The sequence below is a fragment of the Alosa alosa genome, chromosome 12 (genome assembly GCF_017589495.1).
Source record: "Alosa alosa isolate M-15738 ecotype Scorff River chromosome 12, AALO_Geno_1.1, whole genome shotgun sequence".
Taxonomy (NCBI): Eukaryota; Metazoa; Chordata; class Actinopteri; order Clupeiformes; family Clupeidae; genus Alosa; species Alosa alosa.
The window spans coordinates 25,426,470-25,452,559 of record NC_063200.1 but is presented as its reverse complement, the minus strand read 5'-3'; the positions used below and the strand labels follow the sequence as shown (position 1 = coordinate 25,452,559).

General features: G+C 40.1%; 3 protein-coding genes across 5 annotated transcripts; 1 reads left to right on the top strand and 2 right to left on the bottom strand.

Moving 5' to 3' along the window:
* The first annotated feature begins 446 nt into the window (after positions 1 to 446).
* Positions 447 to 1,399, top strand: LOC125304958 (EKC/KEOPS complex subunit LAGE3). Its single transcript, XM_048259523.1, has 3 exons — positions 447 to 517; positions 727 to 855; positions 982 to 1,399. Exons 1-3 carry the CDS (start codon positions 471 to 473, stop codon positions 1,094 to 1,096), a joined length of 291 nt encoding a protein of 96 aa, XP_048115480.1. The 5' UTR covers positions 447 to 470; the 3' UTR covers positions 1,097 to 1,399.
* A 2,989-nt stretch (positions 1,400 to 4,388) lies between these two features.
* Positions 4,389 to 7,497, bottom strand: zgc:100918 (Ras-related protein rab7-like). Its single transcript, XM_048259796.1, has 6 exons — positions 7,323 to 7,497; positions 6,657 to 6,720; positions 6,432 to 6,558; positions 6,047 to 6,265; positions 5,753 to 5,881; positions 4,389 to 5,563 (listed from the first exon to the last, which is right to left on the bottom strand). Exons 2-6 carry the CDS (start codon positions 6,707 to 6,709, stop codon positions 5,474 to 5,476), a joined length of 618 nt encoding a protein of 205 aa, XP_048115753.1. The 5' UTR covers positions 6,710 to 6,720; positions 7,323 to 7,497; the 3' UTR covers positions 4,389 to 5,473.
* A 277-nt stretch (positions 7,498 to 7,774) lies between these two features.
* On the bottom strand, positions 7,775 to 12,928 carry wdr45 (WD repeat domain 45). 3 transcript variants are annotated; one of them, XM_048259969.1, is made up of 11 exons: positions 12,773 to 12,928; positions 12,161 to 12,305; positions 11,876 to 11,950; positions 11,667 to 11,771; positions 11,383 to 11,488; positions 9,856 to 9,950; positions 9,663 to 9,742; positions 8,835 to 9,043; positions 8,469 to 8,570; positions 8,178 to 8,323; positions 7,775 to 8,078 (listed from the first exon to the last, which is right to left on the bottom strand). In XM_048259969.1, the coding sequence occupies exons 2-11, from the start codon at positions 12,207 to 12,209 to the stop codon at positions 7,969 to 7,971; spliced, it is 1,077 nt and encodes a 358-aa protein (XP_048115926.1). In that variant the 5' UTR covers positions 12,210 to 12,305; positions 12,773 to 12,928; the 3' UTR covers positions 7,775 to 7,968. The 3 variants fall into 3 exon arrangements, with proteins under 3 accessions (XP_048115926.1, XP_048115924.1, XP_048115925.1); XM_048259967.1 differs by lacking the exon at positions 12,773 to 12,928 and adding an exon at positions 12,592 to 12,745; XM_048259968.1 differs by lacking the exon at positions 12,773 to 12,928 and adding an exon at positions 12,592 to 12,740 and having other exon boundaries at positions 12,161 to 12,302.
* Between the last annotated feature and the right edge of the window lie 13,162 nt (positions 12,929 to 26,090).

Below are 26,090 nucleotides of genomic sequence, written 5' to 3'. Positions count from 1 at the left end.
CAGTTTCCTTTCCGAAACTAGAAAGTTAGGTCAGCATTGCCTACACAGGGCGCTCAGACAATGGAAGATCCGCAGAGAATGTATTGGTGAGAATGGTCACATAATGGCTATCAGGTGATGGCTGTATGACTGAATATGCACTTTCAAGTTGGTGTCCTTACAGGTGTGGTCAGTGTGCTCATCACTGTGCAGGAGGTAGCTATAGGCCTAGCCATTTGCAGATGCTCTGGGTCAGGCCTTAATTGTGTGCCTTATTGGATGATTTAGGCCTATCGCTTTTCCATCTCAGTTTTGTGTAGGTTCACTGCACATTTTAGGTTTCTTTGGTAATGTGTCAGTCTGGCAGACCTGCAATAGATACATTAATGGGTCGGATTGGCCTCTACTGTCTATGGACCTTGCATCCAGAAGGTGGCGATATGAGCTTAAAGCGCCCCATCCTCCGAAATCATACAAAGCAGAAGAAGAAGATGGCGGAAGATGTGTCTGCAAACCATGCACAGCAAAAACTGGGATTGTATCTTTTTGGATAAGTCTAAGTTTACCAAGAAATTGTGCTTTTCATTATAATTCCAATGTTACTTGTAATCTTTAGCTTTTACATAATCGCTCATAAGGTACCATGCTTGCATAGTGCACGCTGTTGTATACACTGGGTGTCTCAGTTGACCATTTTCAGGTACTGAAACCGTATTAAAAGTTATCAAGTGCCTTGACTTCTTGCAGTAACTTGGATGTCCCCTTCCCTTCTGCACGCGAGGCTTCCATGGCTCTGAACACTCTGTCACCGGATCGTGAGCCAAGAAAAGGAGGAATTACTAAGGAACTTGTGGCAGTGGGCAACGTGTTATCAGTGTTAGTCATGCGCGTCAAATTGTTTTTTTTTTTTTTATCTTATCTTGTTTACATTTAATGTCACTGCATTGTGCTTCTCGCGTTTGTGAACCATGGTATTTGCATGTCCATGTTTATCTTTTGCAGGCGATGGACCGCAGATGAGGCTCGCATTCTCCGCGTCTCAGTTGGATCTTTCCTGGATCACCTGACCTTGGTATTGGAAACTATGGATGAGTTTGGACCCCCGGTACCTTTATAAGATTGGGTCTTAAGAGGAGAAAATGCTGAACGAATGGAGACTATAGGGGCACGTGAATGGCGGGGGGAAGGTGATGCGCTGCTTGTCAGATGTCGGGTTCCTACAAGACAGTATGTCACACGTTGTGTCCAATAATCTTAAATGGGTAATGATCTGTTTGACTGTATCTGGTGATCCAAATGGATCTGGGCGTAGAGACTTTGTGTTTATTTTATATGAGGATGTTTGATCATTTCATGAGGCAAAATAGGCTACTTATAAATAATAAATCCTGTTTATTGTCATAATAAACAAACAAGAATATCTGACTTGTTATCATTATTATTAACAATTATCCCTCATGATAAAAGCCTATTCACTGTTAACAGTTACTGTTATTGGCAGATAGTCTAAAGCAGAGGTTCCCAAACTTAAAACTGCCAAGGCCCAATTTGAATTCTGAAAATTTTCTGCGGCCCACCTCAAGTCTGGGCTCTGGCTGGGCCACTCTAGGACATTCACAGAGTTGTCCTGAAGCCACTCCTTCGATATCTTGGCTGTCTGCTTAGGGTCGTTGTCCTGTTGAAAGATGAACCGTCGCCCCAGTCTGAGGTCAAGAGCGCTCTGGAGCAGGTTTTCTTCCAGGATGTCTCTGTACATTGCTGCATTGATCCAGTTCCTACCGCTGAAAAACATTCCCACAGCATGATGCTGCCAACACCATGCTTCAATTTAGGGATGGTATTGGCCAGGTGATGAGCGGTGTTTTGTGTCCTCCAAACATAACACTTGAGAGTTCGCAAAGAGTAAGAAGTTCGATCTTAGTCTCATCAGACCAGAGGATTTTGTTTCTCATGGTTTGAGAGTCTTTCAGGTGCCTTTTGGCAAACAGGCTGAGGCTGTAATATAACAAAATGTGGAAAAAGTGAAGCGCTGTGAATACTTTTTTCGTATGCACTGTAAATGGTCAGTGGGCAACCTATGGGATCCACAACCTCCTGTACCCTCATTTTTGTTGCCTTCATGATTTCCTTTTAAAAGCTTCTTATATTACAAAAGGAGATTTAATAATAGCAAGCCAACTGGAACCTGCCACTCTTTCTCACTTGTGCGTGCTCAAGATGTGTTCCCAATTAAGTGCAGTATGTAACGTTCAAGATGTGTTCCCTTTATATGTAAAAGGGTGTTGGTGCATTTTGATGTTCTCGAAGAAGAGTAAAAAGCAGTTTGCAGGAAAACTTGGTGGGGCAAAAGTTGCATCTTTATATGTAAAATGGTGTTTTAATAAAGTTTAGCATTTTTTGGGAAACACTGGTCTAAAGACACAGCCAAATGCTGAAACTCCGAAGAGTAAAAACGGGCAGTTTGCAGGAAAGGACTGCTCTACATTTTTGGATGTGTAAAAAGTGTTGCCTTCTCATTTGAATTGGTGGCTCAAAATATCTAAAAGAGATAGTGCATGATGCTGATTTTATATCCCTGCAAAGCAATTTCCAGGGGGGGGTGGAGTGTCATAGTCCTATCCCAGACTGGCTTGCTACCAGATACTGTCCTCTATTACAAAGTGCTGCTTGGACACTGGTCTAAATATTGTTTTATGAATTACACAAACCAAATGCTGAAAAAGTCTGGAATAGTTATAGCCTACATAGATGGCTCAAAAACATGGTCAAGGTCCCAACTCTATACCACTATATAGAGTATAATCATTTGTAAAAGGGCTGATATTTTTATTTGGGAAAAGGTCAGGCTCCCTGTATAAGAAATTCTCTGGTCTACTCACAGTATAGTTTGTGCAGTGTGCACCTCCCAAAGGGATGGTGGTAACTTATCACCAATACAATACCGAAACTGATTTAATTTCCAGTGTGTGTATAAGTATAGTATAAGTATATATACTCTTTTGATCCCGTGAGGTTAAATGTGGTCTCTGCATTTATCCCAATCCGTGAATTAGTGAAACACACACTAATCCCGGCGCAGTGAGCTGCCTGCACTAACAGCGGCGCTCGGTGAGCAGTGAGGGGTTAGGTGCCTTGTTCAAAGGCCTTCAGGCGGCTGGTCGGGGTTCGAACTGGCAACCCTCAGGTCCGAAGTGCTAACCAGTAGGCCACGACTGCCCCCCTCCCTTTTTTATTTATTTATTTTTTTTAAAGTATATGTGTGAGGAATGTGCGGTTTATTGATATGATGCATTTACGATAGACTCTTGGTGTGTTCATAGTTGGCTGAAGGGGTGAACAGGTTGGTAGATGATGATTACCAACAGCACATGAGAATTACCACAAAAATGTTCATGTGCTTTAAAGGGGAACTATGCAGGTTTTTAGCTTAATTAACTGAACAGCTTCGAAGTCATTGGAAAGGTTATATGATTTTTTTCAGGTTGAATGGTGGCTGCCTCGCTTCTTTGGGCCAGCGAGCCGACGGCCTCAGGGACAGAAAGTCTCGCAGCCATACACGCCAGGTACCGGCTAGAACAAGGTAGCGATGGAGTTCCTCAGACATTTGTCATGACAGAGCCAGCGAAAAAAAGCAGAAAGCGAGTAAACCATTGTCGGAGAAACAGGGAAAAAGGAAAACGGCAGACTGACCAATTGAGGAGTGTCGTAAAACATACTCTGAAGCTGTAGAGGGCGCTCTGCAGAGAAACCTGCGGGCAAAAAGCGAGAAGGCAGCAAAGAAATTGGCAAAACTGCATAGTTTCTCCAGAGAATGTCTGGTTTCTCTAAGTCCTGAACAAAATTAGTGTGAGTGTAGGGAAAAGGAAAGAAACAGGAAAGGGGAAAATGAGGCCACCATTAGTCCCGGTCCTTAAGGAAACATTTATTTTTGTGGCTTGATTGAGAAATGACAATTGATTAAACACGATGGATCATATTTTCATGTAGGTGAAAACCCCAAAAACACATATACACATAAATTTGTTCATTTATCTGTAATAGGTATCAATGCGAGTCAAGGGTATCTTAATTTTACCATTATCATATATTGGACTGGTTGGATGTCAGAAAGGGAAACATCAAAACAGAAATGTTACAGGCTGGGGTCCCAAGGATTTCAATTAAATTGTTTTTGTCTGATGTCTTACTTCACATAGACCTTTAAAATCCAGCCAAAGTGGACATACTAAACATGTTGACACCCTGGTGAGAATGTAATGACGGGACAGTCGGTAATTTTAAGATCAACTTTTGAAGCATTTGGTCTTTAGGTGAGTGCTCCTGAGAACATTGTATAATTACATTTACCATGTAAAAATACAAAAGAAGTGTTTTGTTAAAAAAAATGGACAGAAACCTGCCAAAGAATATACTCTTAAAGTATATTCAATATTTTATTGTTCTTCCATATAACATGGCTTTGAGGGATTCAGAGGAGTTTGACAGATAGATACATTCATATAAGGGGGCCTGCCATAGATTGTAACTGAGTGAGTTTATTTCTTAACAAATCCCAGGATATACGGTCCAGTCTCAAGTCTGATTGATTGGCATTTGGAATGGGCAGACAGGGCATACCAGCATCTGACTTTATATACAGCACCTCACCTGATGCCACATAGGATATCCCAGTCTAGTAAACAAGTCCTAATTAGGCCACTGTTCAGGTAAAAGGCTCCCAAAATAATCAAACAACCCACCACCCATCACCTCTGCCATGCACAGTTAGGTAGTCAACCAGCTCAAAGAAGAAGAGCTACTGTACGTGAAGGATTTATTTAGAGTTACTTTTGCACAGGCATTTCCCCCACCTAAAGGATGGTTACTTGTACATAACATTGCAACTGTGCACATGCTTTTTATATGCAAGCAGTATGCTTTTCTGCAATTGAACAGTGCTGTTGGGGAACTGCTTTTCAGGCTGGGCAGTGTTGATGAAAGAGGGTTTGGGTTTGACAGGTGACAGAAAACAATATTTGGCAAACAGGGAATAACACAATGAGGCAGAGTAACAACACCTGCCTAATAATACCACAGAAGATGGAAGGCACACCAAGGACATACAGAGGCAAGCAGACAAGCCAATGGCTGCTGAAAACTGCCTGTCTGCACCATAAGCGGTGATTTTACAAATAATGAGAATGGTAAAAATAAAACATAACAAAACAATACTGACAATAATATAAGGACTATCACATATAATGTATATTTAATAGAAACATGTTTTTTTTTCCTAAAGTAGTTATAATAAAAGTGATGCTGTGCAACTGGTTTCGGTCCTATGAAATCTTTACATAGGTAGGGGAGTTAAGAAAATATGCAATCTTTTTTTTGTTTTAAATTTGAATGTTTTGCATATGGGAGTATTGGTGAGGGGAATCCATCCATGCACTGGCCTCTCTCTCCCCCCACCTGGAGTTCTTGCCATGATATTGGTCCACTCATCTGTCCCTTTTCAGCAGCTGCAGCCCTCGCTGGAGGAGGCCGGTCTGTCATCTCGCAGTTTGATCTGGTCGGGGAAATCGTACGTCTCTACCTGTGATTCCTGTAAAGGGGAAACCCATAGGATGGGACTCATGGAAGTGTTCAGTTTCCACGTAGAGACAACTGTGCACACACGCAAGCCAATCTTTAACACTGTGCTTACTGCAGCGTGAGCAGGAACCAAACCTGTTAAACCAGGTTTTAAATGACAGTGCAGCCAACTAACATAACACAAGGGTGTCAGCTGTACCTGTTTGAGGGCGTTTCGGGCGATGGTCTGGAAAGCTTGGTCGACATTGATAGCCTCTTTGGCACTGGTCTCAAAGTATGGGATACTGTTCTTGCTCTGACACCATGCCTGAGCTCTTTTTGTTGTCACCTGCAGGAGTACATGTATACAAACCAGAAGTTACAACTGTGCAGTCCCATCATAGATGATGCGTGTCTTGATAAACATTCAGGTAAGACATAAGATAAATTGTGCAAACATTTTTCATTTTGTTCATTTCATATAATTTAGTTTAGCCAAAGGGGGGAGACAGACCTGCCGATTCTCTAGGTCAATCTTGTTGCCAAGTACCACAAAGGGGAAGTTCTCTGGATCTCGCGGGCTGGCTTGGATAAGGAACTCGTCCCGCCAGCTGTCAAGGGTTTTGAACGTGTTGGGTGCAGTAACATCATAGACCAGTACACAGCAATCAGCCCCACGATAAAACGCCACACCCAGTGACTGAAATCGTTCTTGTCCGGCTGTGTCCCAGATCTGGCTCATCAATTCAGGAGATAATATGAACACATAAAAATGATTAAATGTAGAAATACAAACAAAAATCCTCTCTGTTGCAGTATATATTTTCTATATTTTTGACCATTTAAACCACTGAAACAGTGCAACTCCGATAAAGATGCTAAGAAAATAAAAAACAAACCTGCATAGTAACAAGCCTGTCATCCACCATTACTTCCTTAGTCAAAAAATCTGCACCGATAGTTGCTTTGTACTGGTTGCTAAACTTCTTATTGACATACTGGTTCATCAGTGAAGTTTTCCCAACCCTGTAAACCAAACATATTTTCATCGTTAATGTCGTGAAGACTGCACCCTTTTAACCAAATAAATAAACAACAGATCACATTCACACCAGTCCACTCACCCAGAGTCTCCGAGGATTATCACTTTCAAGAGCACCTTCTTTCTCGAGGCCATGACGGACCCAACTAAGATAAGGGAAATGTAAACACCATAACATTGCTTTATTAGCACTTCCTCGAAAGGTAAAATTAGTCAACCTTACATAATACACAAAAACTTTCCCGACTGTAGCGGTAATGATAGCAAAGTTAACCCTGGTCTGTAAAGAAGAAACCTCTTGAAGTGCCGTAGTTAACGTTTGTTAAGAGCTGATATGACACTTCCTCAAACACAATCGACAGATTGTTACACATAATGAATGTAAGAAAATGCTAATTAACTGTTAGCAGGGATGTTTCCAGGGCAAACAAAATATTTAGCCATGTTTACCTGGCTACCTGTCCAAGGCGATGTCCTGACTAGCTAACAAACCGACTCTAGTGCTAGCCAACAAATGACCACCAAACCAAATGTTTCACTAGACTAATATTACTACCTTTAGACATACCACATAGCAATTATTATCAATTTAACGTGTCATCATGTACGTCCTATGGATTCACCAGCGATGAGGTGGGTAGTATAACGTTACCCTGCATTACCTAACGTTATGGCTTGCCAATTGCTGCATTAGCTGTTAGCTGGCAAGATATTTCTAGCAAACTTATCTTGAGTTTTGACAAATTACCTTTTCTTCAAAGATTGCAATTCTCCAATGACAACTCCGTTGTAAGACTACAGTCGACAAACTCTGTCACTTGATTGTCTGTCAAAGTTACAACGTCAATATGAAGAATATGCTGTTTAAAACGATGCTGAAATAAAAATGCCAGCCAGGAACATCCGCTTTTGTTGTGCTTGTCTCAATATGGCTGTGAAGTCACGGGGCTTTGACGTTGCGTGTTAAAAGCCCTCCCATTAGACGGGAAGTTCCACATGAGAAATAGCACAATAATGTATGGTAAACTCTGGTTTCCCTCTCCTTAACAACAATAACATTATTATATTAGTTGTATTAATATGATGCGAAGTTCAAAAAGAAAAAAAATATTCTGCAATATCTTTACTAGCCTACAGATAACATATAATCTCAGTGAAACAAGGCCTACTGTATATCAATGAATTATGAGTTCAATGAAATGGATTTCAACACTTTTATTTGATATCCAGTTTGTGGCTATATACATATGATTACAACATATTTCAACACAAAACACATAAAAAAACGTTCTTTTTTCCAGACATCGGTTCAGTTTGCAGCTTTGAAATATAATGTTTGCTTGCACTGATAAAACTGTTCTTGAAGCCATTATTGTCATTTACATCAATACACTTCAGAAATCATCATCATCACAGATGTCCAGGTAAACATCAAAAGCTTCCCGATTACAGTTTCCGTCGGGGGTGAAGACATACTTGTGGAATGTCCCATCGACACATATAGCTACATCAGAAAAGAAATAAGAAGAGTGATTAAACTTCACAAACAACAAACAAAAATGTATTTTGGGAATAAAGAGAAATATAGGCAGAGTACACTCACCAATGACAGAGTTCACATTCTTGGACGTGTTCTTCCCAAAAGCACAGATGCAGGCGCATTCAGCTGGCACAGTGAAGCTGGCTAGAGACCACTGGCTGTCAACATACTGACCAATCACAGGGCCAACCTTACCCACACGGGCCAGCCTAAGGGGTAGGACAGACCGATTACTCATGTGCAAGTGAAAAGCTTTGACAGGATGTTCAGTCTTCAGTTACATTGCAAGAAAACTGGATCATGCTGGAACTTCTACTGAGTGCTGTAGAGAGATAATGACAAAGAGTGCCTTACGCAGACCGGCGGTTGAGTTTTGTATCTTTAAGGGCAAAAATGTGCACAGTTCCCTTGTCACTGGACGCACAGAGGAATGAGGAATCATGACTGAAGTTGATGCTGTCAAAACAAACATATGTTAGATTGATTAGTTGAATGGTTTGACTTAAACTTTAAACGCCCCATGGCTTGTCCCTCACAATCATTCTGAATCTAACCATTTTTATGCTAACTATTTATGTTTAATATATATATATATATATATATATATATACACACACATACATACTCTACCCATATGATATGAGGGGAAAAAAGCTTAACTACAGGAGCAAAATAGGGAGTACATCAGAAGAACGAAGGCATTTCGAACACAAACTGTACCAGTAGAGAGTGGCAGGGTCTGTCCCTCTTCTTAGCTCCACTAGTTTGTCTCGGGTGGTGGTGTCAAAGAGGCGGATCAGGGTACCCTTACGGGAGGCAGAGGCAGCCACACTACCAGTCTGATTGAGAGCCAAGCAGGCAATCTCACTCTGGTGGGCATTGATGGTGAAAGGTGCAGAGGATGTTCCTGGTTTGGTATTGGACAGGTCCTGTGTATGACAGTTTTGAGAGTATATCAGCTACATTGACTAATTCCATTTTCTACAGATAACATTCTCCTGACATGTTTCATAAACAACAGCAGCTCTTTTTATCATAATTCCGAACCCACAGCAAGTTCCATGAGCCATACTATACCCACATTTATACTATTAGATATAATCTGTAAAAGAACTTAATTATTATAAACGTCAATATATACACGTTGAATCAGCCTAAGCCAACAAATCACATACAATTAATTATTAAGGTATAGGATCAACATAGATATTATTAAATGGTACAATGCTAGGCCATAAAAATCAACCATATTCAACCATGCTAAAAATCCCACACATAAGCCTACCCACAAGGACAAAATTAGAAGAAAGCAGAGCAAACATATAAATGATGCATACACCAGTTTTTAAATAGAAACGTCAATTTCCTGAACTTTGGCCACAATATCTGGACTTATTTCCCTTATATTTATGTTCATATGATTAGAGTATGAAATAGGGGAAACAGAGCTATGTATATTTGTAAAAAAGAAAACATACACATTCCTGACTCCATGCCATGCCCGTGGCTTTGTTACAATGTGTTATAAAGTAATTAATGTCAATATACCACTAGCTGTAAACTTCCACACTTGTGTCCAGGGAAAACCAGCAACTGCTTCTCAAGGCTAGGGCAAAGGTCGCACAGACCTGAAAGATCATTTAAAAAAGGAGTTTGTCACAGAAGGTAGGGTTTCATTTCTACTATTTCTATTTTCATTATTATTTAATGACAAATGTTATTGTGGATGGTTTCCATGTACCTTTTGGGTTGTCTCTGGTGTCAAATTCAAATAACTTTACAGGGTTATCAGGGAAACTGTACACATAGATTTTGTTTTTCAAAACAATGATGATCCTGTTCCAAGCGGAAAAGACAAATAATGGTTATACACAGTTACACACTTAGACAAAAACAACTGAGTTGAGCAAGTATGGTCCGTGTACATTTGTTAATTGCTTTTTCAACTTATTTCTTGATTGCATGCTATTCTGTAGAATTTGTCAACAGATCAGTTGTCATCTACAATGGCCACAACCACATAGAATCTCCTTTCACAGAGATACTATTCTTGAACAGGCCCCAGAGAGGATGTGCCAATCAGCGACGAGAGGGATGACGCAAATGTTTTGAAATGTAAAGTGGATGTGGTTAACAGTAGTAGCAACGCCTGCAAACACCAAAAATTGCAGTCGGGAAAATGTGTACATTTATGTACAGCAAAGGTAGGTCTACATGCTGTTTATTTGTTTAGGTGAATTAGGAAGTAATGTTAGGAATCCCAAATGATTTCAAAGTTAACACAAAATCTACGCCCGTCACAATGCTAGTGTTGGAAACATTTCCCAATCGGGAGTCCCCAAACTCTATTCACAAAGTGAATGAGTCTGGTTTTACCAGGCTAGTTGTCATCACCCCAGAAGTGCTGCGTGGAGTGATGGCAGAGAGGGTTTTTCGGTTAAACCTAGCAGGTTACCAGACATTGGAGTTGGCCAGTTACAATGAATAATTTTAAGATTTAGGTTGAGTATCACTGAGTTACTGCCAAGTCTGCGAGTTTGCCCTTACTCTCTGCACTCGACAGAAAGCCGGACAATAAGCAGATTGGACACAACACCAACACAACCACATTTGCCCCTCTGCGACTTTGACACCTTTTGTACAGAGATACCATATCCTGATCTTTCGTCCAAACGCTGGTCCTGTCTATATAAGGCACATGATTTGACTAATACTATAGTAGAACTCGAGGACTTTGCAGTAGGCCGGGACCGCAGTGTATAGAATTTTAAGTCCGTCGTGTTGTGGCAGGGATTAGACCAGTTACACTGGTACAATGCTGCAAAGCTTCAGCAGCAGACTGGTTATATCCAGTTGTATAGCTTGTCAATGCTTCCCTCTGTGGAGTCATTGAAACAGCAGGTCCTCTATTTTCCAGAAAAAATATGAAATAATATATGTATTTTTCTTTTGCATCCGTAGATTTGTTTTTTGTGTTTTCCATTTTAGACTTTATCAAGACTTTAGACTAAAACAACAAGTCTTTCTCTATTTTTCTCATTTCAACAAAGACAGAATGTAGTGGAATAATCAATTATCAAAAAAAAGACCAAATGTACACGGATCATGTCTGACTCTGAACAAATGTATTGTAACAAATAACTGGTCTCTGTCATTTCAAAATTACCTCTGTATAATACATGAGATATACGTAACTCAATATTATCAACAGAGACAGAGTACATATTCACATATGTATTCCAAAGCTTTCAAAAGAAAAATAACTTACTTGTCATGTCTCATGCGGACAGCTAGCACTGGCTTTGTGAAAGTGAATTCCAAAACCAACTTATCCTTTGCTTCTCTTGACTCCCGTGCATCATCCCAGATCAACACTAATATATAAAGTACAAAGAGAATGATATAATGGAACTACATGGCATCCAGTAAAAGATACAGCTCAGGACAGGTCTGTAACTTGACAGCATACTAGCAACAATCATGAGTTCACTTTTCCAGAAGCATGCTATGGATACTTGTGCAACAAATCAAAAGATGCTTAAGATGTTAAACCTGAGATCTCTGAGAATTTAGGGTTGACACCTCCTCCAACAACAGCCAGAAGGTTGGAGCGATGAAGCATGGAGCAAAGAGCAACACTTCCAACCTGTTCATGATCTGAAAAGGTGGGGAAAAACATTAGAACTGCATGTTAAAAAAAAAACCTGGTATAACAAATTGACAAAGAAATGAGGCTATCAAAACAAGCATGATGACCTTACCGAGGTGTCCTTTTTCCATAAGAGGCTCCACATTGTAAATGCGAACACCAGTCTCCATTGCACAACAGAAACAACCTAAACATATTATAAGATCAGAAACTTATGGCCGAGACTATATGAACATGGATACAACTAGAGTTAACATTTAGACTATCACAGTACCAAGGCATTTTTTCAACATTAATATATTGAAACATCTCCTCCAAACACACTCACACTCACTCACTCACACACACACACACACACACACACAACAGCAATAACTACTGTAACCATATTACTCACTCTGATCTTGATTAAACTGAAGACTGTTAACTCCTCTTTGTTGAGCCATCTTTATTTCTCGATGGAAGCTGCTATCAGCAAAAGGTTCTTCTGACACGGTATAGCCTACAAGCTTCAAATGTAGCTCTTTATGTACATCTATCTACTGTGGGAAATCATGAACAAAACGTTAGAAGTTAGAGTACCTCACTTACATTTACTCAAAGAGGTCAATTCCTTATTTCCAACACGCTACCGCATCGTCAAATACTTAGCTTAGAAACAAGATAATGTTGTGGTTAGATGTTAGATTTGTTAGACGCAGTCGTCTAAGTTAAAGATTAGTTTAGCTTGCTTGCTACTGCTACATTTCCAGTTGAGAACAGTAGCCTATGCGAGGTTTTTTGACCCACGTTCTAACATTCTGTCTAAAACATTATTGTGGTTCTCACCGATAGTAAGGCGTCAGAAATGTCTGCATCATTTTTCACAATAATCCGTTGATAAAACGGCAGTATAAGTGTAAATCCTGATGTTGTTTATATTCTGTACTAACTGCAGTTGTTTTTGTTTTCCCAAATAATGACGTAGATAGGTGATTGCACATGTCCGGTACGTCACTGATTTACTTACTCTGTAGTGGTGGCGCAAGGAGGAATACAATAAAAATCTACATTGGCGCCACCTTTTGTAGTGGAGAGTTCTGAAAAAAAGAAAAGAAATATGGCCTAGCTTCTATGCAAATCAGCTAAGTACAGAGAAGAGCGAAACTGCTTTCACCACATCCCACTAGCACAAGGGGCTACTTTTTAAAGATGGAAATCAGTAGGAATATAAGAAGAAGTGCTATGGACCCTTTCAAGAGAGTTCCATTATCAGCATCATAGTTGGCCCCACAAGACTTCCTTTTTAACATTCCATATGTTATCTTAATGCAGAGGAAGTAGATTTGGGCCCAAATAGAATGTTCAAGCATTGTTTTTGTTTTTATTGTTGAAAGGGTCTATAAATTCCTTGTGCTGTAGAAAGGGGATTTCCCACAGTGGCCAATCAACAACTAAGTAGGCCTAGGCCTAAATCTCACAATTCTCTTGGGGACTAATTTGTTTATTGACTGTTCCACATTTCTCTGCTCTTAAATTCTTCGGTTATGATCTGGCTTGACCGTTTTCTGAGCAAGCAATTAACTATCAAGTATTTTCTAGAACAATATTGCTGATTTATAAAATATTTCAAATAAGGCTAATTCACAATTGGCAATTCCTTGTGCTGTATGGTTTCCTACAGTCATGGTCATTTTATGAAGGTTACGCTATCATGCTCATTCGGTTTAGTGAGAGGTCTGCCTGAAAGTCATGACAGAACATTTTGGTTGAACATCCTGCCATGCACATCTTTTTCAGGCAAAAAGGAAGAAAAAGAAAAATGATGCTAGTCTGAGGTCACAAGCATTTTGATCATGCCCCAAATCCCCAACCACAGTGAAAAACACTGATTGTAGCCTATCATCTCTCTGACTGAAGTATTCTCTGTCCCATGAGTCCCACTTCCTCTCAGGCACTGACTTACTCACCTTATTCCTTAACAGAAGAGTGAACATCTCCACCCTGTGTAACACAGAAAAGATGCACATATCCATGCAGGATGTAGATAAAGACAGTTGATTGACTGACAACATGACATTTATTCTGTCACAGTTGTAATGACTATTGATGTAGTATTTTGTATGACAAGTTGGTTTTATCCAGTTGAAAGTATCAAATATACAGAGATGACCAGTCTTTTTATAACCACAATCTGGCGCCATCAAACTCAATTATTAAAGTACAACTAAGCAATTACACTCAAGATTGTGGGGTTGGCCAAACCCCAGCCTCGAGAATATCCTTAACCAGCTAAGGAGTAGGACAGAAATTGCCTGCTCCATCTTGTTATTTGTACAACAACACAAAAGTAGGCTATCATTTAATAAATACAACAATGTCTGAGCTTTTGTTTAGGAGTTACACTGTCGTCTTTGATGACATAAGGTGTCCATGTTTGTATGGTTTTGGCAGGATCAGTCTTTAGTCTGGCTGTTAAATGCTGATTGTATCTGTCTGCCTTACAGCAAATCATCTGGTTGCCACAGTCATTTGAGGCTCAAGTTGACATTAGTCAGACTTGGCACAAGTGCCCATTCCTGAGTACCTCTCAAGCAGCTGCTTTAAATCTAATTACTCCAGAATATTTAACACTAATTTGTTTTTTTAGATTAAAAGGCTGGTGCTTAGTAAGAAACTAACATATCACTTTTATGACCTCTGAAATACTTTAGTGTGAAGCATTGTTGTGAAATGATCGTGCTATAGATGCCACAAAATGTGTTGTTTACATGTATCATTAAGTGTTTATCATGGTCAGTCTTTATGTTAAATCGTGGGGATATCCATTGATCATTTATTCCTACAGTCACATTTTAATAAAGCCAAATAAAATGTATTTTTCAACAATGATAAGTTATATTGTTCTTAGAGCTTGTTTGACCTCTCAAACCTTTGTTTTTTGCTTTCCATCCTGCAGGTGGCACTGTGGGGTTAAGTACTGTCAGGGCAATCAGTTCCAAAGAGAAATAAATAATATTCAATTAATTTAGCCATAATTACTGCTCAATAAGAACTGAACTTGAATTCATATACTCTAATTAAGGGAATACCTTAAACTGTCAAAGGCCATTTCACGAAAACACAAACAGAAACATAAAATATGGAGTCTGGCAAGCAAAAAAGACAGCAATGTCAGGTTGTGATTGATACTTGGTGGAACACATTTCAGAGAAAGACAAACATCTGTCTTGTTCAATATAAATAAAAAAGACAAAATCAGTTTTCCCTGCAACAAATGATCCAATTTATCTCCATTAGGCCTCTTCTTCCTCTTGAAGTGGCTTCCTCCCTGACAGAACTCGCTTCCGCCTGAGTGCAGAGAAGAGCCTTCTGCCCTGATAATGTCAGGCTGCTGTTTCCTTACACTCTGTAATATGGGTACTCAAATTCCTGGAAAAACTGCTGCCTGTGATAAGCGGAGTTTACCCGAGCATTCAGTCTTCATCAACTTAACGTACCCTCCCCATTATCCCCTGCTAGCAGTCAGTTCATATTGGCAAGTTGACAGAGGGAACGAGCAATGTGCTTCTGACTATATATTCCGAGATCAGAGAAGGCAGGCCCTGCTTTTTTAAGTTCATCAAACACAAAGCATTTGTCATCTTTTTGTTCTGACTGAGTGACTCACAAAGAATTCATTGTGTGCTCTAATAACGTGTCTGTCCCAACCAAAACACATACAGACGTCTTATAGCGCTATTGTTTGTGAATCTCCTAATACTGCCAGTGCACAGTCACAGTGCAAGTTAAAGTACATTTAATTTAATCAAGATCTCAGTCAGGTGTAACATGTTCAGACTAACATTTGCGGCACCCTATACCGTGCGAAGACATTTTGCAAGTGCAATGAGTCTCTCGATCCCACTCCACACATTTTAATCAATTAAGTTGAACTTTTAAAATATGAACTATGTTATCCTCCTAATGACTGCCACTGGGATAGGGAGTGCAATGCAAATCAGTTTGATTTCATGCCCAACAGGCCTGCCTCACTTGCCCTTGTGTGTGCTGATTGATCACATTTCCTGTCTGAGGATACTGTCTAGAAAGCCTTTTCTGTCCCTCTCACTTTCTTTCTTCCCTTTGCTTCCACTGCGTATCACTGATCTTATCACTGCTTGTTTCATTAAAGGCTTATCAAAGTCAAAGTCGTCAAGACAACTACAACAGCTCTTTCACAAAGAATGCAGATCATTTCTATATCCTTATGTGAAATACAATACAAGTCGTGCAAGTGTACAACTTGAAATACTGGCAAACATGTGTTTTGCCTAAAAGCCTCATGATGCTTTATCTCTCTGAATCTCAATTGTCTATTTTATTGTATTGCATTATTCTGCCTCATGCGTGCCGAGTGTTTGTTCATGCTGATATTTCTGCTTTTTCAAGTCTCTGCCATCTCATGAAAATGAACAGGGCATCATGAGAGGCTTCACAGAGCACTGTTATTGCTGTCCTTTGGGTGAAATAATAGTACTGATTTATTGGTTTATTGCTAACATTTCTACTCCGTCTTTTTGTTGTGTGTATTAATAATTGCCCCATCTCTCCAGCTTCAATATGAAAGCCCTTTAAAAAGCACTGTGGTATATATAGTGTCCTTGTGAAGTCATAGGGCTATATTTAAGATGGATACAAATTAAGCATGGGGGGTCATCTGGGGCATTTTCAATATATATTACTATTATTATTATTATTATCAATATACATAAGACAGAGAGAGAGAGGCAATTAAATTATGACAGATAATGTAAAAATGAAATTTGCATTTATATTGTGGAACTGTTAACCAACATACAATTGTACCAACAAAAAACAAGTAGGCCTAGCCTACAAACATGGGGCAATGCACAGAAAAATCAACCATGACATATTATATTATTATCATCAATGAATTACTTAAACTAAGGCTTGAAAAAAACTGCAAGTGGTACCCAGGTCAGCCTAAAATGTGCAACTCCCGAACTCTGAACTCATGAAACATTGTAGCCTAGAGTTTGGCGCGCACGCACACAGCCACATCATGATACATTGTTAACACACAGCCCTAGCCAGCCACGACGTCAAATACATTGAAACACGCAGTCTAGCGCACACACGCAGCCCAGCCACATCAAATACAAACAAGGGGGGTGTTGGAGCCGATAACGGTAACGTTGTCAGGGACAGGGGTGGACGTGGACTTATCACTATTATGATCCTCGTTTTGAAAAAAGTGGACAAGGCGCCTGCAGGAATGAATGCGATGGTACGCACACACCCACCTAACTTTCAACGCTTTGATAATATTTGTCCCGGTTAGGTTCCTGCATTGGTCAGTTAAAAAGTAGTCTACATAGTAGGCTAATGACATCCACATGCAATATCTTTACATCAACAACGCCTAACAACGACCTATTTATTTGGACAACTTTGTATAGCCCTATAAAGGATAAAGTTACCTTTAGTTTTGTTCTAGCGAAGGCTACGTTCACGTATGGCTTTAATCAGTGGTAATGCTAGCCATTTTGACAAGCACAATAATCTTGCCTACCTTGTGCTTGCGGCTTGCCCATTTGAAATAACTCCTCTCGCTTTGCTGTCTCCATCCTTTCTGTTTTCGTTGTTACGTGTTATATCCATGATGAGTCTCGAGAGTTAATTAATTAGCTTATAACATTGTGTGCTGATAACCAGCATAGATAGTAATAGAAAACAACAAGCTAGACGACAACTTCTGTAGCATGCGTATGTAGGCTCTCCTGCTCAAAAAAGGTGCGCGCGTGCATAGTTCTGCATTAAGTTGATTTTGATAACCTGTTTACAAACTTACTTTACAGAAAATTGTAAATAGCCTACTGTCATGCAGTTAATGGAATACTGTGCAGAGCTGGTAAGTCATGGTAGCCTAGGCCTATTTGGTGTGAACACACACACACAGGGCAATTCTCTCTCGAGTAGCCTGATTATCACAGTGCGTGCTTGGGTACGGCCGTGGTTTTGGCGCGCCTTACTGAGAACGTCTGGCTGCCGCTCTTTCTTTTTTCGAGCTCCGCTTTCATATTTCCTAATTGTCTCATACGAAGCCATTGTTGTCTGGGATAGCATGCATTGATAAAGGGAAAGACAGGTGACGATAAGACATTTGTTTTCTTTTTTAAATGTCCCGCGCCGGGGCCCCCTAGTGGCCGGGCCCGGGGCAGCAGCCCCTTTGCCCAATGCACAAACGCGGCCCTGCCAAAATGTCTGTACAGGAAACCAACAAACACCACCATCTGAAATGTAATCAAACGTAAATAACACACAAATTAGTAGCCTAGTGATGGTTCAAGAGAGTACACCCCTGAGGGGTTTGTCCTGGTGGTTTTGCATTTTTTGTGAGTGGCGTGTGCCATCATAGCACCATAGGCCTATTGCGTGCACCATTAGGCCTATTGCGGTGCAGTATGGATTGAGATGGATTAAGAACCCCTGGGCACAGATGCAAAAAGGCCTATGGTGCAGATGGAAGCTTTTGATAGCACACGCCACTAACAAAAAATGCAAAACCATCAGGACAAACTCCTCAGGGGTGTACTCTGGAAGTATTTTCCATACTTTTTGAGACAAATGGAGTCATACAGGTCCACAGTATGTCTAGGGATGGATAACTGAATGGGCCTACTGGGCCCAAGAGCTCAGGGCGCCCTGAAGCCCAAGCCTCTGCGTGAAGTGGCTTGTTCTCCTCTCTTCTCTTTCCACAAAACCCACCAGAAGTCATAATTTAAAGGGTCATTTTTAAAATAATAATTAAAAAAATCTTCCGGGGGAATTCCTGGATACCATAAGGGTATTCCTTACATCTTAACTGGGGGGCCTTTTTGCATCTGTGCCCAGGGGCTCTTAATCCATCCATGCCTATGTCTGTCAAAAGTTTGGAATACCCTAATTGATTAACTTAACTAACGACTTGTGGTTTTTAGGGCAAAGATGACATGATGATGACCCCCCATGATGACATCATGACTACGGCCTTTTCTACACATTGCTGCTGGTAAGACTTGACCCTGTGTCTCTTTGTTGAAGGGCTACTAATCATCTCCACCATGTTCCCCAAGCATTGGTGTCCTGGTATGAGCTGATTTTAGAATTAAGTTATGCTGTGTTGTTTAGGTAAATTATCATCAATAGGGTGGTCACAATTTTCTGGATGTTATCACCCAACACTCTTTTATGGGATATTCTAATTAACTGTATGGAGGACAGTTTTTGAAGGAAGGTGCAATGGCATAATTAAAACAAGTATATGTGTTTGGTTTGACCTATTAAAGGACAGTTAAAATGTATGGTGCATGACAAACTTAAGTTGCACTTGCTTTTTAATGAGTTAATAATAATTTGCGTCAGCCACAGAAAAGGGCACAATTTCACAAAAGTTGACCATTAATGCCACTTAATTGGAACCATTTTTAATGCAATGGAAGTCATTTAAATTTGCTGTGGTATGCAGAATGCATAACTCCATCAAAGTGAAACAGACCAATAGTTAACATTATGTAAGAAAAGGGTTTCAAGGAGTGACTTATCAAACTTTCTGTCTACAGGATTTCAGCAGGACTTATACGGACCATTAATAAAGCTGCCAAGTGATGCAGCAATTGTTACAGTGAGTGCAGAATATAAGAGGAAATAGCTGTTATTGTGTGGGCTGCTGTCCCTGTGGACCTAACTTTATGAATGTAGCCTGGCAAGTCTCTGAATATTTGATCTGCGCCAGAGACTGTGTGCTTGTGTTTTTGGTGTCTCCCTGTTTACCATATATGATAAGATGCTCTTAGAGCAGCTGCTCAATAGCCCTTCATGCAGAACCATACACTTTGCGTGGATGACTCTGTCATAAATATGTTTGGCTCTTCGTGCCTGTGCTGTTTACTTTGCAGAGTCATGATGAATATCTGGGAGATGAAATATAGGACAAGCTGCCATACATGACTTCTCATGCATGGCATATGAGGTTCACCTGAATGAGTTTTATTGTTTCCAGCCCTGAAGGACTAACATTGCCAGACACGACAGACTTTGTCACAACAATTGTGATCTGTCCTGATGGTGCTGTCTCCATTTGTTACAGTTTGTGACACCAAATCGGAAAGTTACCAAGGGGGTTTTCCATAGTTTCAACTAGACTTATCCAAGTCCAAGGACAACATACAAAGGTACAGCATACAGTACACCCACGCAAGTCCTTATAAAGACATTAAAACATGTACCATCGTAAACATCATACTCAGCCCTCATACCGTCATGATAAATAGAGGGTAAAATAATTCATATTGGCTATTTTTTTATGTTTCTTTTTAAGCATCCAGGAAATCCACTATGTCATATCCACTTTCGTAAACATGCCTCAGCACAGGGTCTCCTATTGACCAGGGCTGTTTTAGATCCCACTGGGCTGGGCACACGCTGTGTTTGACTAAAAGCATGGTTACTGGCAGACGCAAAGCGGATTGTTTCCCTCAAAGATCTCTTTCATGTCAAATTTGTACAAATCATCTCATAAATCAGCCATGAGTGAGTTTAGCCGAGCAGACGTCTGAGCAATGGCAGCAGAAGGAGATGGCGTGGTGAAGCCTTGACCCTCCACAACAAGCATTAACACCTCCCTTTCCCTGGCAGCTTATTTCAGTCTAATCTTGTTCATCACCTCCAAATGAGATTGATGTCTGGGGAACCACAAATCGATAGAAGTTGTTCTCAGGAGGGAGAAGATTAATGTGGGAATCAAAACCTCTGGAAAGGCAGTTAAAGTAGAGCACTTCCCCCCTAGGAAATCGTTCAGATCTTAATTAGCTGTTAATGTGACAGAGGCGAGCACACGTCATGCTTGGATAGAGAGGCGTGGAGGTGGTGTTTGTGAATGGTCATATGTAACTGAGTTTGTTTGATACATGTGCGTTTGACACCATCAAAGAAGGAAGTGCGACATAACGTAACACGACTGACTTGGAAGGGGAGCGTGCAGCAAAAATAAAATAAAAAAGATAATCTTCAAGGACACCAGCAAAAATATGCAAACTTAAACTAAAAAAGATAAATAAAGCAAACATTTGACTAACATATTAGAGACTGTGGACTCAATCAGCCCACATAATATTTAAGTACTGTATGTGCCTATTCCCAGCCTTAAAGCCAGAGTTTCTGCATCAGTCTACAATGAGTTTCAAAAACTATAATCAAGGGGGCAACATAGGTTAAAGCACTTACCAGGCATATTTTGACTTTTAGGAATGGTTTTTACCCGACATGAATCAAGTTGTTACATAAGGGTGTTTTGCTCCAACCTTTTCCGTGCTCATACATTATTGTTCAGTACCGGTACTCACATTTAATTCATCTCAACATCCGTATACACCATTTGCTAGTTGCATAACAACAACAAATTAGTTATTAAAAGTGGCTAATTAAAGACAACAGAGTGCCTTTCACAAGAGCCTGCCATTACAGTTTTGGTGGGTTATGAGAGGGTTATTCTTTTCTATGACAGCCTAGGAAAAATTAATCAGAGAAACTTTTTTGCAGAAAAGCAGAATGAATCCGTTTTGAAATTTAGGGTTTTTAAGTCTTATTGGAGTAGAAGCTCCAACTTAACCAGGAGAAAGCTAATATACTTATATACAGACCGATACATCAGTGCCAAACACTACGCTATAAGAACACGAACCATCAGGAACAGCCATGTTTATTATAGTTTTGAAAGTGTATATCCAATAACTCCAAACTCAAGTAGTCAGCATAATCCTGGCGGGACAGGCACATATTCATGACTTCGAGAGGAAAGAAAGATGACTGCTCATTACAGGCTTTTTGTAAAGACTATTATGTTGATGGATGAAATACATTTGCATTCCGTGTTTAAAATGTCCTTTACTTTCTTTAATATGTACCTATGCAGACACACTGACTTGTGGGCAGAAACACATGATTGGATGCAGGGCTCATGAAGATGGTCATGTTAGACTCAGTTTCTACAGTCGGTCAAATTGTGGATTTGGGAACAGTGTGAGAGTGTTCTTCCTTACAAGTGGAGAGAGTGGACTTTACGAATAAGAATTTAGAGCAGGACAAGCTGGCAAAGATTTTTGCATTAAACACAAAAAGGTCCCCAATGCATTCTGTATTCAAAATGCAGCTCTAGAAATAATCTGTGATTTTTCAGCAATGGAATGAAAGCACTTTTATGATTGTTACTCCACCAAGGACACCTCAGCTATCGAATGGGCTGACCAGGTTTCCATCAGATGTATTCTATGAGCCAAACAAACAAAAACACAAACAAAAAAGAAAATCCTGGAATTCTTGAAAGCATTGAAAAAGTATATTCATATATTCAAAATGGTCAATTCACCATTATGCAGTGCCATTTCAAAAGCTTTCTAGGTATCCCCACAGTGAGATATAAACAGAAGAGAAGTCAGTAGTCAGGATCCCAGGGACTGGAAAGGGCATAGCTTTGGTTCTTCATGTGACAAGATGGCAAAAAACCCACAGAGATTTGTGAGTTCAGCTGTCTGCTCTGAAACCTCCAAGAGCGAGGGCCCTGGGGCTCTCGGCTGGGGTGAGCCACCCACAAAAGCAGGCAAATAAGACAATCTCTCAGGCTATGTCCACATGAGGAACAGAGTGGTAAACCAGAGTCTTATGCCTTGCTATTAAAATACACTTCAGATGAAAGATTGAAAGTCAAAGTCAGAGTAACTAAGGACAACAAGGTGAAAGGAGACAGTGACAGGGAAAGTCAAAAAGACAGACATTAAGAATAGCTATTCTAATAGAATAATGCTTTTTGTAAACAACTTAGTCAGAAAAACAAACAGAATCCAGTTAAAAATATTTAGGTAAATCCAGTGGAAATGTGGGGAGAGGGTCTGATAATGGAATTTAGAAAACAGAAAGACAGGAGGAATAACAATTTAGATATTTAGATAATTTGAAGAATTGATAAATAGCCACCTAGTCAAATATAATAACGTAATTATAATGCACTAGAATGTGCTGCTGGTATGCTTATTGTAGTGTCATTCCTACAGTATATGAAGCTGATCTCTTAACTATGCAGTGATGATATCACTGCCTGACAATCGGTCACCCTGAGTTTGATTTCCAAATCTGTCATTGCGATGTAAATACCAGTCTGTCCAGTGGCAAGCTGTCTGAGTGCATTACTTACTGCAGATCCACAGTATATACCTATTTGCCATTTGTGGCTGTAAAGATTTGACTCACCTGTGAGGAATTATGAACATTGAATATTATGGATTCAACCCAGCAGCCTAATAGTGAGATGGTGACCAAAAATAAAAACAAATGGTGTTTGGGTTTGAGGTAGATGGAGAAACACGTATGAAGTGAAAATAGTTTTGCTAGTCACTGTTAAAAATCACTCTAACCCACCCACAACTCTAACCCACCCACAACTGCATAGATGCACCCATGACTTAAGTTGTGACTTGTGAAGCTTCTTTTTGATGTAAAGAACAGAGTTCTCACCCTACAAAGACCCTAGAATGTGCTCAGAAGAGCTATAATCTATTAGCCTGACGAGCCAGACCCACATTAAAATGTAGGGTCTGGGCACTCACCGTTCGCAGTGCTCAGTCCGAGGGGCAAGATAATCGGTTGTCTTTCAAATTCCCTCTGCACGCAATAGGACAGCACTATGAGTCCCATGCGTTTCCCACCAGCGGAGCTAGTTGGCTAGTTCAAACTTTTGCCAACTTAATAAAAGCTTAACTCGTGTCACACTGTTCGCCAACAGCAACATCCATCTTATTTGTTTTCAAGTAGCAGGGAATTCAAGCATAACCGTTGCAACTCTGACATCAATCATTATGTTAAGCCCGCCTAACGACTCTATACACGATTTGATTGGCCTGATAGAAGTTTAATTTTTCGAGCTCACAAGCCAACGGAGAGTTGCTAGACTAGCCCTGGCAGCAAATGTAATTTGCTGCCGCTAGGGTGCGTCTAGATTTCTAGTCTAATAATCTATATCTCCATAAAAAAGAGAGACATGCACTTTCAGATGAAAGCAGGGACAAAGTAGGACACTAAATATTACCCAGAGATTTCAAGTTCCAGCGGTCCCCTCCCGACGGAGGGCGAGGTTTGTTGATGGGAATGTGAACCAACTTCACCTGATTCCTGTTTTTTTTTTTTTTTTTTTTTTTTTTTAGGGGGGGTCCAGGGATACTTAAAATATGTTGCGGCAGTTCATCTAAAATCTTCAGTAGTCTGTAGCCATCTGTGCATCTCAAACCTGCATGTCAGGTCATCACTGTTGTTTCCATGCTAGTAGCAGGGCTGTGGGGAGAGGCCACGGCTACACAGTCCAGGCTTCATTGGGCGCGGCGAAGAATTTGTACAAACAGCATCACAGTGCCCTTTTTAAATATCGTAGTATCAACCAGCCCAGCCCAGCCCAGCCCAGCCACTACGCTACTGAATGAAAAAGTGCTAAAGATAAAGTTGCAAATGTAGATTAAGACACAAACTGATTTAGTCTTCCCTCACATTTTAGAAAACCACACTTTTATTTGGTTGACCACACCTTTAATTAACATTTTCTCTATTAAGCTGTTATCTGTAACTTATTATTATTCTATAACAATCATAAAGCCGGTGACCTTTTGAATGCCCTAAGTTAAATTAAAATGTATCATGGCTGTGGAGTAATTCTATCATATCATTATTTTGCACAGACCCTCTTAACTGTCTTTCTTAATTACCATGCACTTCGACATAGGTTAAAGGCATGATGTGCCACTAATTCCTGAACTGCTATTCATTATGTGAAGAAGAATATGCTTGCAGGGCACAACCCCTCTGTTAACCTAATCAGACAGTCCTCTAGAGTAGAGGTGATGGCAGAGGTTAGTCCCGGCAGAGACCCCTGACTCTGTGACTTGTGCAGAAAATGAGCCCAGGTGACATGTGTGGAGTAACTAAAGTGGAAGGGAGTCTCTCCGAGGTGTGGGTGAAGGGTTACTTAGCAGCCGTCCAATTGTTTTCAGATCTCGGGGAGCGGCGCTGAGCAAACAGGACATCGAGCGAGCGACATAGGGAGAGAGAGAGATGCGGCAACAGCATGCACATCAAATAGCCAGTGCCTTTTACAGTGCAGGCCACCGTGAGGTGACTCATGCATCATTCATGGTGCTGTGAACAACACATACTTCAGTGCAAGGAAAACAAGCGCAGGTGTCACTCAGAATAAGCCAAGGTGATGTTACGAATTCACAAATGCCTCCCACGTGGTGAGGTGAGCCTACATGAGAGAAAATTGAATGTGATTTCTGATTATATATCCCAAGACATAGTTTCTACCAGACAAGATAACAACATAAGAGAATGCTGTTAAGGTGAACGCATTAAGGTTTGCTTCACATTGATTTAACATTTACACCACCGCACGGCTAAGCCAATAAATATATATGTATATATAAACAAAAATAATTCTAAATATTTATTTATACTCTACTTTTTTGTTTTTATAGTTTATTTCCATGATATGTTCATATGTTTATGTTTATATTATGTTAACATATATTTATTAACTTGCTGTTCATGTGCATTGTATATATTTGTTATATCTATTTCATTTACTTTTATAACTATACAACTAAAATCTATCATCATCATCATCATCAAATCATCCAAGTGTGAACCATAAACATGTGGTGTTCTTATTTTATTCTACACAAAGACAGGAGGAGCCCTGGCAAAATTCACATCAGAAAGTTGGGCAGATATCCTCCCATATTACTTTTTTAGATGGAGGTCTGACTTCACTTTTCAAGGTGGATGACCCCCACTTCAGACTGTGGAATAACTCCACTACTTTGTATTTCAGGTTTTGCAGGCCATATTCAATTACCGTTGTTACAATAAGTCTCATCTTGAATGTGAATATGATTTTTGAAGAGTGAGAATATTATTTGAGATAATTATTGCATAAAAATATTGGTTACATACAGCAAAAAAGACCTTTGAACAGCTGAATTGTTATATTCTGCCAATCTTGCACACTGACATCTCCTGGTCCCTGGAATGGAAAAATGAAAAGGTGAGTGGCAAAGTGTGCATCTGACGGGAGAGCATCAAACACACTCTCAAAAGAAGATGAAATGAATGTTCCTCGTCTTCCCTGAGTTACTCTCTGTTCTCGATCTGCACTCATTCTCTCAATATTGCTTTTAATATCGCCATCCTTTCTCCCTCCTCTCACCCCCTCCCACCATTCACGCTCCCATCATCGCCAATAGGCCCATTTTTTATTTTCCAAATTA

Bases quoted from the DNA above. Each gene is read 5' to 3' on its own strand.
- LOC125304958 (XM_048259523.1), top strand. From the start codon at position 471: ATGGCGGAAGATGTGTCTGCAAACCATGCACAGCAAAAACTGGGATT. The intron at 518-726 runs GTATCTTTTTGG...GACTTCTTGCAG, and splicing joins GCACAGCAAAAACTGGGATT to TAACTTGGATGTCCCCTTCC. The intron at 856-981 runs GTTAGTCATGCG...TATCTTTTGCAG, and splicing joins GTGGGCAACGTGTTATCAGT to GCGATGGACCGCAGATGAGG.
- zgc:100918 (XM_048259796.1), bottom strand. From the start codon at position 6,709: ATGGCCTCGAGAAAGAAGGTGCTCTTGAAAGTGATAATCCTCGGAGAC. The intron at 6,266-6,431 runs GTTTGTTTTTTA...TTGATGAGCCAG, and splicing joins ACAGGCTTGTTACTATGCAG to ATCTGGGACACAGCCGGACA. The intron at 5,564-5,752 runs GTACAGCTGACA...TCCCCTTTACAG, and splicing joins CCCGAAACGCCCTCAAACAG to GAATCACAGGTAGAGACGTA.
- wdr45 (XM_048259969.1), bottom strand. From the start codon at position 12,209: ATGGCTCAACAAAGAGGAGTTAACAGTCTTCAGTTTAATCAAGATCAG. The intron at 9,743-9,855 runs GTACATGGAAAC...ATGATCTTTCAG, and splicing joins CACCAGAGACAACCCAAAAG to GTCTGTGCGACCTTTGCCCT. The intron at 9,044-9,662 runs GTATATTGACAT...TGTCATACACAG, and splicing joins GTGGAAGTTTACAGCTAGTG to GACCTGTCCAATACCAAACC.